This window comes from Peromyscus californicus, unplaced genomic scaffold (assembly GCF_007827085.1).
Source record: "Peromyscus californicus insignis strain IS unplaced genomic scaffold, ASM782708v3 Scaffold_4__1_contigs__length_199733344, whole genome shotgun sequence".
Classification (NCBI taxonomy): Eukaryota; Metazoa; Chordata; class Mammalia; order Rodentia; family Cricetidae; genus Peromyscus; species Peromyscus californicus.
In genome coordinates this window covers 146001149-146019329 of record NW_026294562.1, presented here as the reverse complement: position 1 = coordinate 146019329, position 18181 = coordinate 146001149, and the positions used below count along the sequence as shown (strand labels likewise).

The window sequence follows — 18181 nt, the reverse complement described above, 5'->3', positions numbered from 1 at the left end:
ACTGTGACTCCAGGCTATTTCCTGGTGACCTGGGTATGGACCTGGTCAGAGACCATCCACCTGGCCAGTATTTAATTAAAGCTTGCTTCAAATTTTACCTTAAACTGTGGTAGTGGTCTTAGTCTCAACTGGTGGGATTAATATCGTCTCTGAGAGAATGCAGACCATGGAGGGAGAAATCGTGAGGTTTCAGAGGGCAACAGGTCTAAAAGCCACTTTTGTGATAGGTTTGTAGGGAGTCTGACTGCGTTCTGCCTGTTTCCTGAGGATTTTCATGATGAGGCTGAATTAAGTAACTGACTATTTTTTATTTCAAGACAGTGTAACATTGAGCCTGTGGTATGGTTATTGCTGATTATTCTTGAAACAAAAAGTCTTTTCTATCAAACATTGTAAAAATTTGTGTTTTAAGAAGATTCAAACCGACTTTCCAGGCCCGAGTCTGTGGAAGACACAGATGCCTCCCCACAAGATCAAAAGGTCTGTCTTGGGGGGTGGGGGCACACAATCAACCAGGAACCTACCCTAGGCACTGGGCTCCTGACAGTTGGGTACCATCCTACCAAGGGCCTCCCGTGGTTTCTAGGCCCCAGGCAGGCAAAAAGAGAAAAGCAACAGTTCCTCACTATGCCCTGCAGCTGGGGTGGGCAGAACCGAACCTAGCGCGATCTATGACTCAACCAGGAGCCTTGGCCCTGGGCGTCAGGGAACCATTATGGTGAGCAAGTACAGCATGAGGAAGTGGAAGAGAGAGAGAGGCAGATATGAACAGGTGAGGGTGGTGAGGAACAGGCTGATTTGAAGGACATGCTAGTCACCCAAGTCCAGCGTGATGTCTGGGCCTGGACTATGGCCGAGGGTTAGTTCTTGATTTTAAGACCCTGAAGCAACCAAAGGGGCCTGTGTTGATGTTTGTGGTTGCCACCGGGGGCCTTGCAGAGGCCCATTAGTCTGGACCGGCGCCTGGGGACTAGGTTGGTATCCTAGAGGCACGCTGATCTGAGTGGCCTGCACTGCCACCTGGAGCCATGGTACGGTCCCGACCCAGGCTGCTGCCAAGTGTTCTGGGGGAAGCTCCACTCAGCCCCTGACACCCATATACTCAGAGTCTGGAATGTTCTGGGGGAAGCTCCACTCAGCCCCTGACACCCATATACTCAGAGTCTGGAATGTTCTGGGGGAAGCTCCACTCAGCCCCTGACACCCATATACTCAGAGTCTGGAATGTTCTGGGGGAAGCTCCACTCAGCCCCTGACACCCATATACTCAGAGTCTGGAATGTTCTGGGGGAAGCTCCACTCAGCCCGACACCCATATACTCAGAGTCTGGAATGTTCTGGGGGAAGCTCCACTCAGCCCCCCCCCATCCATATACCCAAAGAGTCTGCAATGTTCTAGTGGAAGCTCCACTTAAACTCCCCCACTCCGCAAACCTGCCCCCTCAAAGCCCACTAAACAACAGCCCCTCCCCTAGAGCTGCCCTCCTTTTCCAGACCCCTGCCCACGAAGAGCCAGCCCCTCCCTGGGGCTGCTCAAGACCATGCCTACAGGTTACGTTAAGGCCTGGTAGCCATATTTGCCATGTGACTCTTTCCAGCCTTTCCAAGAGTCACCCAGGATTGCTTTGTCCTGTTCATTAAACCTGGATTTATTAATTTGGCTTGATTGGCTTATTACATTGGTGGCAGAAACCCAACAACTGGGGATTTAAAACTTATCACCAAGGACCATGTCTGGGGTCTGTGTTGATGTCCCTGGCCCACATTACCACCAAACACTACACAGATGCTCAGGGTCTGCACCACAACCTGTGACCATGTTGGCATCCAAGGGTTGTGTGAGCATCAGGGTCAAGCTGATTTGGGTGACCAATACTGTCACCCGTGGCTATGGTGTCATTAGGCCAGGGCTGCTGCCAGAGGCCACGTCTGGGTCTGTGGCCCTAGAGCAACCATGGTCTGAGTTGATGTCCATGGCTCCTGTTACCACCGAGGGTTCTGCAGATGCCCAGGGTCTGGTCAGCCACTTTGTAGTTGGTTGTTTTTTTTTTTTTTTTTTAACTCTTTACTCTTTTGAGGGGCCTGCCATGTAGCTCCCAAATAATCATGCGGAGACTTATTCTTACTTATGAATGCCTGGCCTTAGCTTAGTTTGTTTCTTGCCAGCTTTTCTTAACTTAAATTATCCCATCTACCTTTGGCCTCTGGGCTTTTACCTTTCTCTATTTCTGTCTATCTTTTCTTTCCTTCTTATTCTGTGTCTGGCTGGGTGGCTGGCCCCTGGCAGCCTTCTCTCCTCCTTTTGCCACTCTTCTCTCTTCTCCTTTTCTCCCTCTATTTATTCTCTCTGCCTGGCAGCCCCACCTATCCCTCTCCTGCCTAGCTATTGGCTGTTCAGCTCTTTATTAGACCAATCAGGTGTTTTAGACAAAGTAACACAGCTTCAGAGTTAAACAAATGCGACGTAAAAGAATGTAACACACCTTTGTATTATTAAACAAATATTCCACAGCATAAACAAATGTAACACATCTTCAACTAATATTCCACACCACCACCTGAGAACATGTCGGTGTCTGAGGGCCATGCTGCTGCCAGGGTCACACACTAATCTGGGTGGCCTGTGCTGCCATGGTGACATCTGGGTCCAAGCTGCTGGCAAGGTTCATGGTCCTGCTGCGACTGAGGTCTGTGATGATGTCTATGGCCCGTGGCCTGCCCTTCACTGGCCTTGGGATAGCTGGCCCAGCCCTCACTGGATATTGCAGCAGGAAAGCTGGACCCTCCCCTTAGGGAAGGAAACCCCCCCCCAGAGGGATGGCCTCACCCCTCACCTTAGGCATGCATCTCACCTGGGCAGCACACTAGAGCTGACCCTGTGGTGGGGGAATGCAGGTGAACTGATCGTGAAGGCATGAGAGCAGGAGAGCTGGCCCCACCCTGTGGTTTTTTTTGTTTTTTTTTTTGTAGTAGTAGTAGTAGTTTTTTACAATAGCAATAGTTTTTCTTATTTTATTAGAGTCACAGTTAAGAGGTTGCCTTGAGTCTCAGTAGAGACTTTGGACTTTTGAACAGTGTTTAAACTGTTTAAAGATTATGAGGACTTTTGAAGTTGGACTACATACATTTTGCATCATGAGATGGCCATGAGCTTATGGGGTCCAGAGGCCAAATGTGGTGGTTTGACTGAGAAACGTACCTTGCAGGCTCACGTAGCTGAACACTTGCTCCCCAGACGGTGGTTCTGTTTAGGGAAGGTATAAAACTCTTAGGAAGAACCTGGCTGGAGAGGAAGTATGTCACAGGGGCAAGGTTTGGAAGTTTATAGCCTTGCCTTACTTCCTGGACATTCTCCCTGCTTCCTATGTACAGATTTAAAAATGAGCAGCCAGCTCCTGGCTGCTACTTACATGCCATACGACCTGCCCCCCATGATGGGCATGCTCGCTCTCTCGCGCTCTCTCTCTCTCTGGAACTGTAAGCCTAAATAAATTATTCCATTAAAACAAAATAAACTTGTTTTTTCTTAAGGAAATGGTATTTTATCACAATAACAGGAAAGTAACAAATCCACCCCCCACCCCCCAAAAAAAACCAGATACACAAGTGAACTAATAAATGTCAGGTACAAAGGATATTCTTTTTTTTTTAAATTTTTTTTTTTATATTACTTATAAACTGTAAGGCCATGACAGGCTTCTTGCTATCTAGTTTTTTTCCCCCCAAAGGATATTCTTGTTGCCCACATTATAGCAGTTAGACAAAAGCCATCATTTCTCAAGAATTTGTGAAGCTGGTTCCCCTCTACCAAAGGAGCCACTTCCCTTATCTGGCAGAAGGGACATTTGGCTACCTGTTGTGTCTATTAGCACACCAAAGCGCAGGCAGGCCTCCAGGCTCCCTCAGTATCACAAGTGCTCAGCTCTTCTCCCCCCACCCCCTAAACTTCCTCCAGCACAGGAGCTCCCCTCCCCCCTGCTACTCCTTTCTCCTTATAACCCTGCTATTTTGGCTAAGCATTCTCTTTGGGCCCTCTTTCTGGGTCTCCTCTTGGTCCTCTGTCTTCATCTCTCACTGTCCCTCCCCCTCCCCACCTCTCTCTCTGGCCAGGTCCAGTCTTGCTGACCATGTTCAGTCTACTTCTTTCTCTCTCTGCTCTGGACTCTTCCAGATGCCTCTGGCTGTTCTCCCACTCATATCTACAACAGAAACTGTCCTCTTTACCACACCTTGGAACAGTCATGTCAGTTTATACAGGAAACATGTGATACATTGTGCGATGGAATGATAGTCAGGGTTTGATTCTCAGCAACCACATCGGACAGTTCACAGCTGCCTAAAGCTTCAGTTGGAGGAGATCCAATGCCACCTTTGAGTCTCCTTGGGCACTGCATGCGTATAGTATACATAAGTATACGTAGGCACACACACACACATAATTTTTTTTTTTGAGACAAGTTCTCTTTATGTAGCTGGGCTGTCCTAGGACTCAGTGTGGAGACCAGGCTGGCCTCGAACTCAAGAGATCTGCCTGAATCTGCCTCCTGAAAGCTGGGACTAAAGGCATGCACCACCATGCCCAGCTTGCACATGAATAAAACAACAAAATGTGACACATTGGGATGATTAAGAACCTGAAAGTACTTAAGAATTCCAAGCAATGGGAAAAGTCAACACATACTCAGCTAGAAATGTTACTTTATTTTAAAACATATACAGAATAATAAATATTATTGGAAAACTTAATAGCCTTTTTATCTACATAAGGCAATTATAACATGCTATGACTACTTCTAAGAAGCAAAATATAAGCAAGTCTTAGACACTGATTATTATGTATGTGTACTAACTGGAAACATTTTCCCCTACTACATTTATGTGAAAAAAAAAAAACTTTTCTGCAATCAACATTTGGCATTCTTTTTAATCTATGTTCTTTCTCCCATTATATTCATTTCACAAGGAAATAATAATTATCCTTTTAAAAAGAAAAAAAAGAAAAAAAGGAATACAACTGAAAAGCCACACCTTTAAATTTTTATAAAGTACAAAAACACTGATTAGTGAAATGCAAGGTATTATAACAAATAAAAGAAATCTTCTGAATTTTTCAAGGTGACTCTTTGGCATTAGTGTTTTGGGAGCTCCTGACATTCTCCTGGCATCAGATAATTCAGTATCAGGGCTGAGGTGCTTAGAAGCAGGAATTTCAGCACTTCTCATGACAAAGTCAATGCAACAGAATTGATGGGTCACATATGCAGCACAAAAAAAAACAAGGAGAACATAAAAGGAACTATCACACCGTCATAATTTGATCTCTCAATGGTTTTTTTTTTTTTAAGTCAGCGTTTTATTTCCTCATTGTACAACAAAATGTGTAAACCCTTAAACAAAATTAAGTCTTATGGAATCATGCAAACTCCATACCCAGTGTTCCCCTTAGTTGTTTGGTGTTCAAGGCTACATGCTCTTCCGTAGTCTCGATCAGGCTCCAAAGTCTGCAAGCTGAGCTTCATCACACCTCATCCAGAGCAGTTCTCAGCATGGTGCTCTAACCTAAGGTTTCCAGAGTGCTAAACATACTCTTAGTTTAGAATTCATCAATCTGAAGAACCTTCCCACAACTTTCGAGGTAGAAAAACTGAGGCACAGGAAGGTTAAAAAACTCACATATATTTTCACAAATCAGGAGAAAATTGAGAAAAGAAAAAATAAGTCCTCTGGAGCTGGAGAGATGGCTTGGTGCTTAAAACCTTTGCTACTTTTGCAGAGGGCTTAGGTTGGTTTCCTGGGGCCCACGTGGTGGTGCACAACCTGCTGTAGCTCCAGTTCCAAGGGATCCCATGCCCTCTTCTGGCCTCAGCAGATACTGCATGCAGGTGGTGCACATACACATATGTGGGAAAATGCCCATACAATCATGAAATAAAAATAAATCTTTAAAAATGAATAAATAAATAAATAAATCCTCCCTGAATCCATGGGCCTATGACTATACTTTTAAATTGCTTTGGGTACATTTGAAATAAATATTTATTTACATGGTCATTTTTTTCTACAGAGTATCAATTTTTTAATAGATATCTTTTGATGCAACAGCTATTACTTTTAAAAATATTCTTTTGTTGCATTTAATAACATATGAAAAATGTGTATGACAAAAAATGAGTAGTGATATTGGGCTAAACTCTCATTACTATTCCTATAATACTTAATCTCCTTGAATGTATAATACAGTATACGAATCTTGCCAGATGTGAAAAAATCACTTAAGAGCTAAATAACAGATCCTTAAAATTCACCAGTAACAACTGTCATGTGTAAATGAGAAATACAAAAAGCTTAGAACTTCTCCGTGGTGAACTAGCTTGTAATGTGATTGGTGCAACAAGTGACCTTTTGCCAACTCCACAGAATCTGGCAATGAACATAAGTAAAACAAAGGAAAAATGTGGCTATGTCCTTAGAAAGTCTGTGCTAAGGAGCTAATAATACAGTTTTGGTCCCTGAGAAGGCTTAACACCAAGATTCTATCCAGTCCTGCTTAACAGATCAGCAAGCCCCTTGGGGTCAGACACACGAAGAATACTTCCTTGAACCTCATTCACATAGTCACGAGGTCTTCCTAAAGGTCACAGGAATACTGACCAAGACTGAGTAGGTATCAGAGAGGAACTCTGCTCTGCTGGATCAGTGTGGAATAAAAATACCACTGCTAACAAAGATTATAATACTCAGGAGGCCCAGTGTAATGATATATGCATGTAATTCCAGCACTGGGGAGGTTGAGGGAATATGATTGGGAGTCCAAGGCCAGCCTGGGATACATGATATGACCCCTTTTAAGGGGTTAAAGAGAAAATAAATTATGCTGCAGGGCAGTAATCTATGCTTATCAATATTTGTTTCCACAGATCATCTGTTTTTCCACATCTAAAAAGCACTGCATCTGAGTACTTTACAGAAGCCTAGAGACCAGCTTCTAAAAGTTCAGCATGGCGTTTGCCTGTAATTAAGCCGTGGGAGACAAAGGACGAGACTCTATGACTGCATGTTTGAATCCGGGTCTAGCAGAAGTGGACATGAGCAGGCTAGGGATGAAGCTCCAAGGTAAAACTCCTGCCTATCACACACAATGCCGATGTTTCAATTTCCTAGTACCAAAAAAAGAAATAAGAAAACAGATGTGGGGGGCTGGAGAGATGGCTCAGTAGTTAAGAGCACTGGCAGCTCTTCTAGAGGTTCTGAGTTCAATACCCAGCAACCACATGGTGGCTCACAACCATCTATAGTGGGACCTGATGCCCTCTTCTGGCTTTGGGTCAACAAAGCACTCATATACATAAAATAAATAAATAAATCTTAAAAACAAACAAACAAACATGTGAGACCTAGTGAAGGAAAAAGATTAATATATTATTTCTGTGATGAACTGGATATAAAATTAAGCAGAACAAAATGGCTTGAACATAGAAATAGAATCTTATTGTTGAACAAACAGCAGCAAAATATGTTTTACTGATATTCTAACAGAAACAACAATAGTGATAGTCTTAATGATCAGCTAGGGCACTGGAAACAGTTCCTCTCCAAAGGCCCCAGTGTGGGCAATTATGCCTGCTTCCTCGAGAACCTCCACAGATACAGCCTTTGTGCAGCCCAGAAAAACGCTCCAGATGGTATCCTGCATCTGGGTTCCAGAAGGAATGCCTAATTGATCCTACACTTGATCAGCACTTAAAACAGAAAACAACCTTTTCAAATGTAAAGATATGTATGAGCAAAAGCATTGTCCAAGTAGAAGAGGAGAGAAATAGCCTAAATGTCTTCCAAGAGTAATTCTCTAAATCGTTACCAACATTTTTTATTTCGATGATTTTAAAGACTTGAAAAAAATGTACATAGTAGGCATTGTTTTCTTAAGTTTTATCAGAAATAAAACCCCCAAAATATATCATAATGAAAGTGTTTCCTGTTGGGGAGACTAATAAGAGATTCATTTGCATTCTAGACTTTCCCACCAAGCTCTTACTCGGGAATTTTAATTTTCTTTTGCATTTCCAAGTGAATTATGAAAACTGAATTTGTAAAATAGTAGTAAGTATACATCTATGTGCACTATATTGAATTTGAAAATTAGATTCTATTCCTGACGGTTACTGGGACATTACTATCAGACTTGAAAAGCAATGAGTTCCTCTAGAACAAAAGCATGCATCCTACTGAAGCAACCTGCTGACCAGATGGAAACCGGAGTGGTCTCACTGTTCCAGAACTTAGGAGAACTATTAATACTATGAAATTTTGCTTCACACACAAAATATTAACACCTTTGGATATTCGCGGTGTAATTGTGGACTAAAACTTCAGGTACATCAACAGATGCATTTAACTAAGCTCCACAGTAAGTAGCAAAATGAACAAAGTCATTTCCACATTATAAATTTCTTCCTTGCACTAGCATAGCTATATTCTTACCTCAGAAACCTTAATGTTAAAATTATATCGATCCTGCTACATAACACTTTCCCATTATGTTCTGTTCAAACATTTAAGTTAAGGTGATGATTAAAAAAATTTTGGAGCTGATACAAAAAAAGAATGAACTTGAACATTTACTAACTACTGCTTTATGCAAGGTTTTCAACTGTCTAAATCTTTTTTTTTTTTTTTTTTTTTTGCTGTTCACAAATCACTGACTGATACACCGAGGTCATCATTCATACTTTCAACTCACTGAATGTGACAAATGAGCTGGATAACCAGATCCCCTTATGTTAAACTAGTATTTTATTTACCCTTTTTATTCTACAGTTCAGTGAACTAGTCTTTGGGTCTTTACTTTAGAAATGCTCTTTTTATCTGGAAGAGTTCATTTTTGCCTTAGTGAGAAGTTTAATTGGGTATTATTAAAGTTCATGTTCTACCTCACCTAATTTACTTTATCCAACCCCATTTTTAAACTTGGCACACTTCATTTAGATAAAACAGAGCTTATGGAATATACAACATCATAATACGGTATATAATATGTTATATTGTATCACTTTGTACCTTGCTCCAGTTTAATACACAGGGACGGCTACTATGGCCAGAAGAATCATTTCAGATCTAAAACACTGCATGATTAATAGCTATTTTCCATTTAAGAAGGTTGTTTGTTTTGTTGTTTGTTTTTGATGTTGGGTATCAAACCCAGGGTCTTGCATACAGTCAGAAGGTTTAGTAAGATGTTTGGTAAGAACTTTAGAAGGTTCTACTATTTCAAACAACAAGAAGGCTAAACTGTTTTCATCTTTGCTAGAAACTCCCTTCGTAGAAACAGTCCTAAGCCGTGTCCTTGACCTGTTCCTATACTGAGGTACTTTTACTAAACTCCTGTGGTATGTACTTAACAGACACTCTCTAATTTAACAACCTCATTGTCAAGTTGAATAATTTATTTCTTCTGATGGATACAATGCCTCCTGAAACAGAAAGCAGGTATTTTTCATAATGGATCCAAATGACATAGGTTAAGTGAAAATAAAATATCTCTTCAGAATTAATCAGTTGTCCTTAATTGGACAATACAGAAATGGGTCACTTTTAGATTTTTTTTCTGTATCTTTAGTTTTCACTATCTTCCACTGAACACAGTATTCTTCTAAGTGCTTTACATATCTATAATTAGAACATTTCACATATACACGCAGTAGTTAAATTAAGTGAACAATTCAAATGATAAAGGCACTAAAATCGATTTGAGCTACTGGAAAGTCACCCTGTCAATGGAACCCTGCACCACCATCATTAACTCTTCTCTCTCTGCTCACTACTGTTTCGGGGTACATGTAGGAGAGTCAGGTTGTTAAAGGACTAACAACAACTCAATTCACACACCTCTTATTTGAGTAAACTACCTGAATGCTAAACATGCTTAACACAGACAAAGTCAGTCACATGTACTGTACAGAGCCAGACTTCACAACAGTTTCTTCCTTTCCCAAGGTACTTAGGTAAGAACATCTGCTCCCCTACAAAGACTAACTAGAAAGACCTCACCCTTATAATCTGGTTAAATCATGTTAAACTGTTCTAAACAAGTAATTATGAAAGCGTCTAGGTTAATGGAAATGAAAACAGGACTTATCTCATCAGAGAGAGTTTACACCCAGACAACCATTGGGAGCTTTGTACTGCAGAGGTCTGGACCCTACCCTGGTGCAAAGCAAGGCTCCCTATTGTCCACTAGTTCATTAGTTAGTACACAGGCAACTCTCCCTGAGTCTTTTCCACTTGACATCTAGTCAAAACCACAGACCCCTCCCAACGCCTGTTCTTCAAGCCCCCAACCATCAGTTGCATCTTAGTCTGTTTTCATGTTGGACTTGTTCATCTCCCCAAGGTTGAAATTGAATTCTTTGAACACTTGAATAAGGACAATTCCCACGGAGACAGTTGTAAATCCACAGGCCATGCCCAAGAAGTCCACCAGGCCCACATTGCTCCACTCCCGGAAGAGGATGGCTGAGGCCAGTAGGACCAGCGTGGTAAACACGACGTAGTAGATGGCCCCAAACACAGAGGAGTCGAAGCACTCCAGGGCCTTGTTGATGTACCTGAATTGGACAATGATGCTGCAGCCCAGGACAGCCAGGAGCACAAGGCACAGGCAGAGGGCTCTCTGACTAGATGGATTGTTGTGCAAGATGTCTTGGGCTGCCAGCCCAATGCCCTTGGTGGAAGGCACAGTGAAACTCCCCAGCAAGGAGCAGATGCTGATGTAGACCATGATGTTGGTGGGCCCATGGGCTGGTGCAATCCAGAAGATCAGCAGCAGCAGCATAAGCAGCACAATGCACAGGTAGCCCACAAACACTGCAAGACAGATGGCACACAGTGACCGGGGAAGCCGCCCCACCAGACACCACCCAGAGAGCAGAGCTGAGCCAGCTCCTGCTCCCTCACCAGCCACCCCTTCTATCAGGGGACAGAGACCTAAGGGGGACAGGCAAGCACCAAACAGCTTTAACTTGTTTACTATATCCACGAGGTCCATTCCACAAAAACTATTCCCATCATTACTCATCCTTCTTACAGTCACAGGAACAAGGAATGGAGCTCCGTGGTAGAGCACTTGCCCAGCATACTCACGGCCCTGGGTTTGATCCTCAGCATAGTAAAATTAAATACGTAACTCCAAGCCACTTCAGCCACAAGGATAACACCAGGCCAGAAGAACAGTTACTTTCCTCAGGAAGGTCTGTGTTAAGGAGTCTTTGCCTTGTGTCCTTCACCATTAAAGACCTCATTATAATTCTGCCTCTGCATAACCCTATCCAACCAGGCCACAACTACACCTCCAAATGGATGGAGGGGTGTTCTAATGAAAAAAGCTTTTCCCAGGACTCCCAGGGCCAAGCCTGGAGTAGCTGAAGAAATTATGATCACCTCCATTGACAGGAAGGCCCCCCGACATGGCTCCCAGTAAAAAAGTGAAATCCTGCTCCAAAGTGTCTTAACTACTAATGTTTACATGTCCTACTCTATCAGTATCATTAACAACAACAACAAAACCAGGTTTAAAAACCTGAGGTTAAAAAAAAAAAAAGCTAGTCACATGATGGACTTTATGTTTTCTTACAGAGTGGGTCTTGTTTTGTCATTCTGACTGGTCTGGAACACCTAAGTTCAAAGGATCCTCCCAACTCAGCACTCGTAGTAGCTGAGACTATAGGTAGATGCCACCACTGCACCCAGCTGCAGGATGAGCTCTTACCTCAGTCAATCACAGAATACCTACCAGACAGATACTGAGGGTGTGACAGGGCATAAACTAAAGTGAAAATAATCTTAAACTGTGGCAGTAGCTAAGCCCATAAAACCTTTAGGGCAGTGGTTCTCAACCTGTGGTTCTTGACCCCTTCGAAAGGGTCGAACCCTTTTACAAGGGTCGCTTAAGACCATCTGAAAACACAGGTATTTACATTACAGTTCATAACAGTAGCAAAATTGGAGTTATGAGGTAGCAACGGAAATAATTTCATGTTTGGGGGTCACCATGACATGAAGAACTGTATTGAAGGGTTGCAGCATTAGGAAGGTTGAGAACCACTGCTTTAGGGGATGAATACAATGGATGTGGGTGGGTCACAAAGAGCACACACAACCATGTTATGCTATATTCTTCACAACTTCTGAATGTCTCCTTGGACTTGTAAGTAAAAACTCTGGTTACAACTATCAGAGCTAGAAATTATATAATGAAGTATCCTAGTGCACGTTTCCTACACATTAAAATTTTCACAAATACAACTTCCATGTAGGCTGAGATGAGTGTTTTCTGATTGGGACTTCAAGAATGAGCCTCCATTTCAGAGGGTCATATCGCTGATAGATGCTCAGCGTAAGTCACGAACATGACAGCTCTATCGGTTCATATCTACTTCTATCGCATTTTGTACGGTCTGCCAGCTTCATTATGCCTTTTCCTATAGCTGTACTTGAGCACTAACATTAGAAGGTAGACTCCTGCTGTGGCTCCTTTAAACAGTTAGCTGTTGTTATATTGATTGCTCTGAAATCCCACATACAAGGTTGTAGTTCACATGTTGGACTTCACAGATCGAGAAACCGGCTGGAAATGCAAATCAGTCAGTGTAGGCATGCACAGCAACAAGTGTAGACATGCCAACAAGCAAGCAGGCAGTGGGAGCTCAGGCTCCCAGGAGTGAGAAAAGAGAACTATTTAGCACTGTACTGGAGGCAGACTCAGGAAAGAGTCAATGGAAGGATAGCTAAGCTGTCTGAGAGCCGCACCTACACACTGGCAACGTGGCAATGGAGGGCAGAGACTGGTATGTGTAAGCACAAAACACTACCTAATTGTGGGGCAGGTTGGGGGTCGGGGGGGGGGGGCGGGTAGAATATCAGAAGCAGCCTGAGTGCAAGCAAGCAGGCACAGTATCAGCAGCAGAGTGTACATGTGGATCTGTCTGGGCTTGCTCTCTCGGGAAAGGTGGCTACAAAGAGCCCTGAAGCTGGAAGGGACAAAATCAGATGACATTTCAGAAGGGTCTCCGGAACCAAGAAGGTTGAGGTAGCAGGGACTGGAAGTAAGGGTAGTGGAGGTTAACAAAATTAGGTCTCACCGAAGGCAGCGAGGAGAAGGACAGTAGAGGCAGGGGCATGGCAAATTGGACAGAGAAGGAACAAGAACACCAGCCACAGTGGATACTTGGACAGCAGCCTCAGTGACTGTGTGTTAGAAGAAAGGATTCACATGCAGGAAACCCTCTTTTTCCTTTGCTCGTTTCTCATTTCTCAGACGCCTACGGACTTGTGACTTTTCAATCTGTGTGTCAAGCAAGTTTTTCATCACTGTTCTCTTTAAAGGGACCAGTTTACACTTTTTCTCTTCAGTAACTCTCAGCCTCATGAAACTTGCGTCATGGATACACTATCTATTCGTATCTCTAGACCTGTCTCTTGTGCATTAAAAACCTATATAGGTTTTCTCTCCCAAGCATAGGCTTTGGCTTTCTGGAGTGATGCTGCCACCACTGAGAATGTGCACATCTCAGCACTCTCCAAGTAACCCCTTGTCCTCCTGTGGTGCTGCCCATCTCACCCAGGGCCTTGTCTTTCCAATACTGAAACACACACCCTAGTCCACTATTTGCTCTCTAAATATCTTTACAGAACATTTTCTTTGACTTCATCTTTGAATATTAGGCATCCTATATGAGGGAGTTTGGATAATTAAGTGCTGGTTTAAATTTCCTTTGGGGCAAAAATTAATTGTGTTGTTTGTACCGTTGGAAAAAAAGGAGCGAGAGTGAAAGCTGTGCCATGTATATACAAACAGCACTGAGTGGATTCAGTGGGTCAAAAAAACACACACAGTTGAGAGGGTGAAGTGGAGGTATGGGAAGAGCTGGAGGGAAGGGAATGAGGGAAGATTGCTTTGTTTTAGATTTTTTTTTATATGTATGAGTATTTTACCTGCATGTATGTCTGTGTACTACTTACATGCCCGGTGCCTGAGGAGTTCAGAAGAGGGAACTGGAGTTACAGATGACTGTGAACTACTATGTAGGTGCTGGGAATCAAACCTCACTCTACTAGAAGAACAGCAAGTGCTCTTAACCTCTCAGCCATCTCTCCAGCCCATCAAATTACATTGTGTATAGATGTATGAAATTCTCAATGAATAAATATGTTTAAAAACATTTTAAAATAAAAAGCTGGACATGGTGTCCTATGCCTGTAATCTGAACAGTTAAGGGAGGAGGTCTGCTCCAAGTGTGGGACTACCTTGGACTAACAAGCAAGCATCAGGCCAGACAAGGCTCCGTATTGTGACCCTGACTAAGAAAAAGAGGAACAGGAGGAGGCAAAGAGGAGAAAGAAACCAAACAAAGAAGAAAAAAGACGGGAAAAAGAAAATCTATTATCTAAGGAAGTAGACAGATCATACCATTTTATATTTTACATTTTCTTAATATTTTCATGATATCTAATTATACATAGGGCTAGAGAGATGGATCAGCGGGTAAAAGCTCATATTGCTTTTGCAGAGGACCCAAGTTTGTCTCAGTACCCAAATGGAGCAGCAAACAACTGAGTGTAGCTGCAGTCCGAGGAGCGTCTGACACCTCCGGCTTCCAAGGACACCTGTTCTCATGTGCATGCAGTCATGTACAAAAAATAAAAATAACACATAATTATACATATATAAATTATAGATGTATAAGTTGGGATCTGAACATAACAGAATCATTCACATTCATCAAAAGTAAGTGGACTGGGAATATGGCTCAGAGGTACAATGCTTATTTACCCTGCATAGGCCTTCAAGGTTCAACTCCCAGCATAGGTGGAGGGGAGCAGCCTATGAATATTCTCCTCTGGAAATCATATGAACCCTTCAGGGCACTCTTGCCTAGTCCATAGAGTGGTCTATTTTTTAATGCCTTTATACTCTTTGCACTCATACTCAGAAAATACTTTGGATTTTATAATAAGTAAAAGTTAAAATGTGCAATGTTTGCAGATGTGGTGGCTTGAATGAGAATGACCCCCACAGGCTTGCATGTTTCAATACTTGATCCCCAGTTGGTGAGACTGTTTGGGAAGGACTAGGAGGTGTGGCCTTGTTAGAGGAGGTGTGTCACTGAGGGCAGTTTTGAAAGACTCATGCCATTCCCAGTCAGCTTTCTCTGCCTCTTGCTTGTGAATCAAGATGTGAGCTTTCAGCTGTTCTGGCCAACATGCCTTTGCTCCCCCATCATGGGCTCTTAACCCTCTGAAACCATAAGCACAATTAAACGTTTTGTTTTACAAGTTGCAATGGTCATGGTGTTTTCCCGCAGCAATACAAAAGTAACTAAGACAACAGGCATAAGTACCAAAGGGAAATAAAGCCTTAGCTAACTAATGTCATTACGAACTCTCCAGGGAGTCCTGCCAAATTTAGAGTACCTCTGAAAATCAGGGTAGGCTTTTACTCACAGCCAGCTGATGCACACACAAAATGGACAGCCAATCAAGATCTGTGGTGACAAACCAGAGTAGACCTTATACACCTACCCTGCCAGAAAGTGGTATTATGAGCTGTCTGGATTCCTGGGAACACAGACTTGGCCACCATGCTAGAAAGGAGTTACCTGGGTTGGTCAGCTTCTCCTCCAACTCAGCCTGAGTTGTCACACTCTCAGACTTCGGGGAATGGATAATCAGCACAACAGAACCTGCACAGCTTAGCAGACACCCCAACTTGCCCAAGATGTTGAGTTTTTCCTTCAGAAGATAAGAAGCTAAAATAGACCTTCAATTAAATAAGAGAAATCATTACAGTTTAAATCAAACTATATGACTTGTTTCTGCTAATTAAAGATACTTCATCTAGAAAACTCATACTTTATTTCTAGGTGTATTTTATTTTCATTGAGGTTTATTTTTTAATGTTTTTATTTTTATTTTGGCACTAAGAATCAAATCCAGGGCCCTACACATGCTTTAACACTGAGCAACATGTACACCCAGCCCATCATTTAGTTTTTACAAATAGAAAAATAAATTTTCCCATTAGAAATTTATTGACGTTATATTTCAACACAGTTGGGTTTTCATATCATTTTCAGGCATAGCTAATATACAGTTTATAATATCTTAACTCATATATTGTAGAATATCTTAATTATCTCATAGATATGAAATACATGAGTAGAAGAGAAGTTTTATGATTGACCGAAAAATAAAAATATTCCCTCCTTAGTCATAAAAGCAAACAACACACATACATACTATATATGAAACATACTATATATTTATACACACTATAAAGAAAAATACAAAAATGATAACAGTAACTAAAGTATGAAAGAAGGAATATGGATGGTTATTTTTTACTAGTACTCAAAACTTTAAAAATATGGCACTGGCTGGCTGGTGGTGGTACAGAGCTAGGCAGATCTCTGTGAGTTCGAGGCCAGTCTGGTCTACAGAACAAGATTCAGGACAGGAACCAAAACTGCACAGAGAAACCCTGTCTCAAAAAACAATATATATATTACTGCTTTTTTTAGATAAAAATAATGTATAAATTCATAAAACATCAATGTGTTTCGTCTCTTATTTCCCTTTATGTCAGTATACAACCTGAATTGGAAAAACTGGTAATTCCTATATTGTAGCTATCTATGCTGAAGAAATTCAGAAGACATGAACATCCAAGAACAGGGTGCAACAGGTTCATGGATATACTGGATTATGTTCTTTGACATATAAGACCCCAGACAGGATCACCACTGAAGCTAAGACTACAAAGTTAATGAAGAGGCAGGAGAAATGTCCCTTACTCTCTCTGAAATGAAATGACGATGGACAATTAACAGGAAAAAAATGTACCTAAAATTACTTAGTGTGTATCATCATTTGTATTTTTTAGGGGAAAGGAGACAATGAGATAGAATCTCACTGTGCATCCCAGGTTGGCCTGGAACTCACAGCACTCCTCCTGCCTTAGGCTGCCAAGTACTGAGGCATGAACTCCTACACTTGGGTAGTTCAGATCATACATGTCTGTCCACGGCTAGGCATTAGAGCACATTCCAGCCTGGGTGTTACTGGGAAACTAGGTCATCGAAAGGAAGGAAGAGGCCTAGCGTGAATGAGAGGGGAACTAGGAGAAAGTCAGGGGATAAATACGATACAACGCAGAAGGGAGGGCTATCCTGGGGGAGCAGGAGAACCAGCAAGGGGAGGGTGGCCTAGAGAGGGGAGTAGGGGGCAGACAAAGAACAAAGTCCAGTGACAGGTATGTGTGAAAGGATCATTACTCTGGATCCCAACTAAACAAATAATTTAAAGTATTTAAGAACAAAATCCAGAAAAAAAATTTAAAGAAAAATGAAGGCCAGGTGGTTAGAACTTAAATACTGTCTTCACAGGAGAATATGGCTGCAGGTGATAACTGACTAAGTGGTTGAAACAAGGCTCCTCTGAGCTCTGGGAGGACGGAGGTAACAAGTCACAGGTAAGTGAAAGACAAAAAAAATGTCTTTCGCAGATCATCAGTTCACCTTTTCAGCTGCCCTTAGAAAAGCAGATGAACAGGGTGTCTGGGCAAGGTAACGACCTTGGACTCATTAGACTCTCCTTCCGTGGCCATTCTTCCCTAGTTATTCGAAGAAATACTTAGGGAGGGGGTTAAGACTACATTTATTTTGTAAGAAATGTCTTCAATCATATAAGTGAACTTTTGAGAAATCCTTAACTTGTACTTTGGGAAATAAAGAGAATGAAAGATGATTGGATAGACCAGGGGCAGGAAGGCACGGGTAAGAGACCATAGTTTGAAGGCTCACCATGTCAAAGTACCGCACTCAGGACCATCATTTTCTGAATGCCAACACTGGACATAAAAACCCCTAAGGCTGAAGTCATACCTCCTACCTTATACCACTCTGTGTATAGTATACAGAATATACTGTACTGTACCTACAGTTTTGTCCTGGAGACCTAGCAGTCCAGTTTGGAAAATGAACAGCATTACTGACACAGTGTAGTAAGAAAAACATGACTATATCTTAAATCAGACCTGGCGTGGTTTGAATGGCCCCCACAGGCTCATGTTTTTGACCACTTGGTCCCCAGTTGGTGGAACTGTTTGGGAAGGGATTGGAAGGTGTGA

General features: G+C 42.2%; 2 protein-coding genes across 2 annotated transcripts in view; both read right to left on the bottom strand.

The window, feature by feature from the left end:
- The window catches only part of Nipa2 (NIPA magnesium transporter 2), a 58495-nt gene that overhangs the window by 30607 nt on the left and 9707 nt on the right, over positions 1-18181 (bottom strand). The gene's annotated exons all lie outside the window — the stretch shown is intronic.
- The window catches only part of Nipa1 (NIPA magnesium transporter 1), a 44924-nt gene continuing 31424 nt past the window's right edge, over positions 4682-18181 (bottom strand). The window contains exons 4-5 of the mRNA XM_052762522.1: positions 15654-15814; positions 4682-10863 (exon numbers count right to left, since the gene is read on the bottom strand). Coding sequence (XP_052618482.1) covers positions 10352-10863; positions 15654-15814 — 673 coding nt within the window. The 3' untranslated portion in view covers positions 4682-10351. The remainder of the gene's footprint in view (positions 10864-15653; positions 15815-18181) is intronic.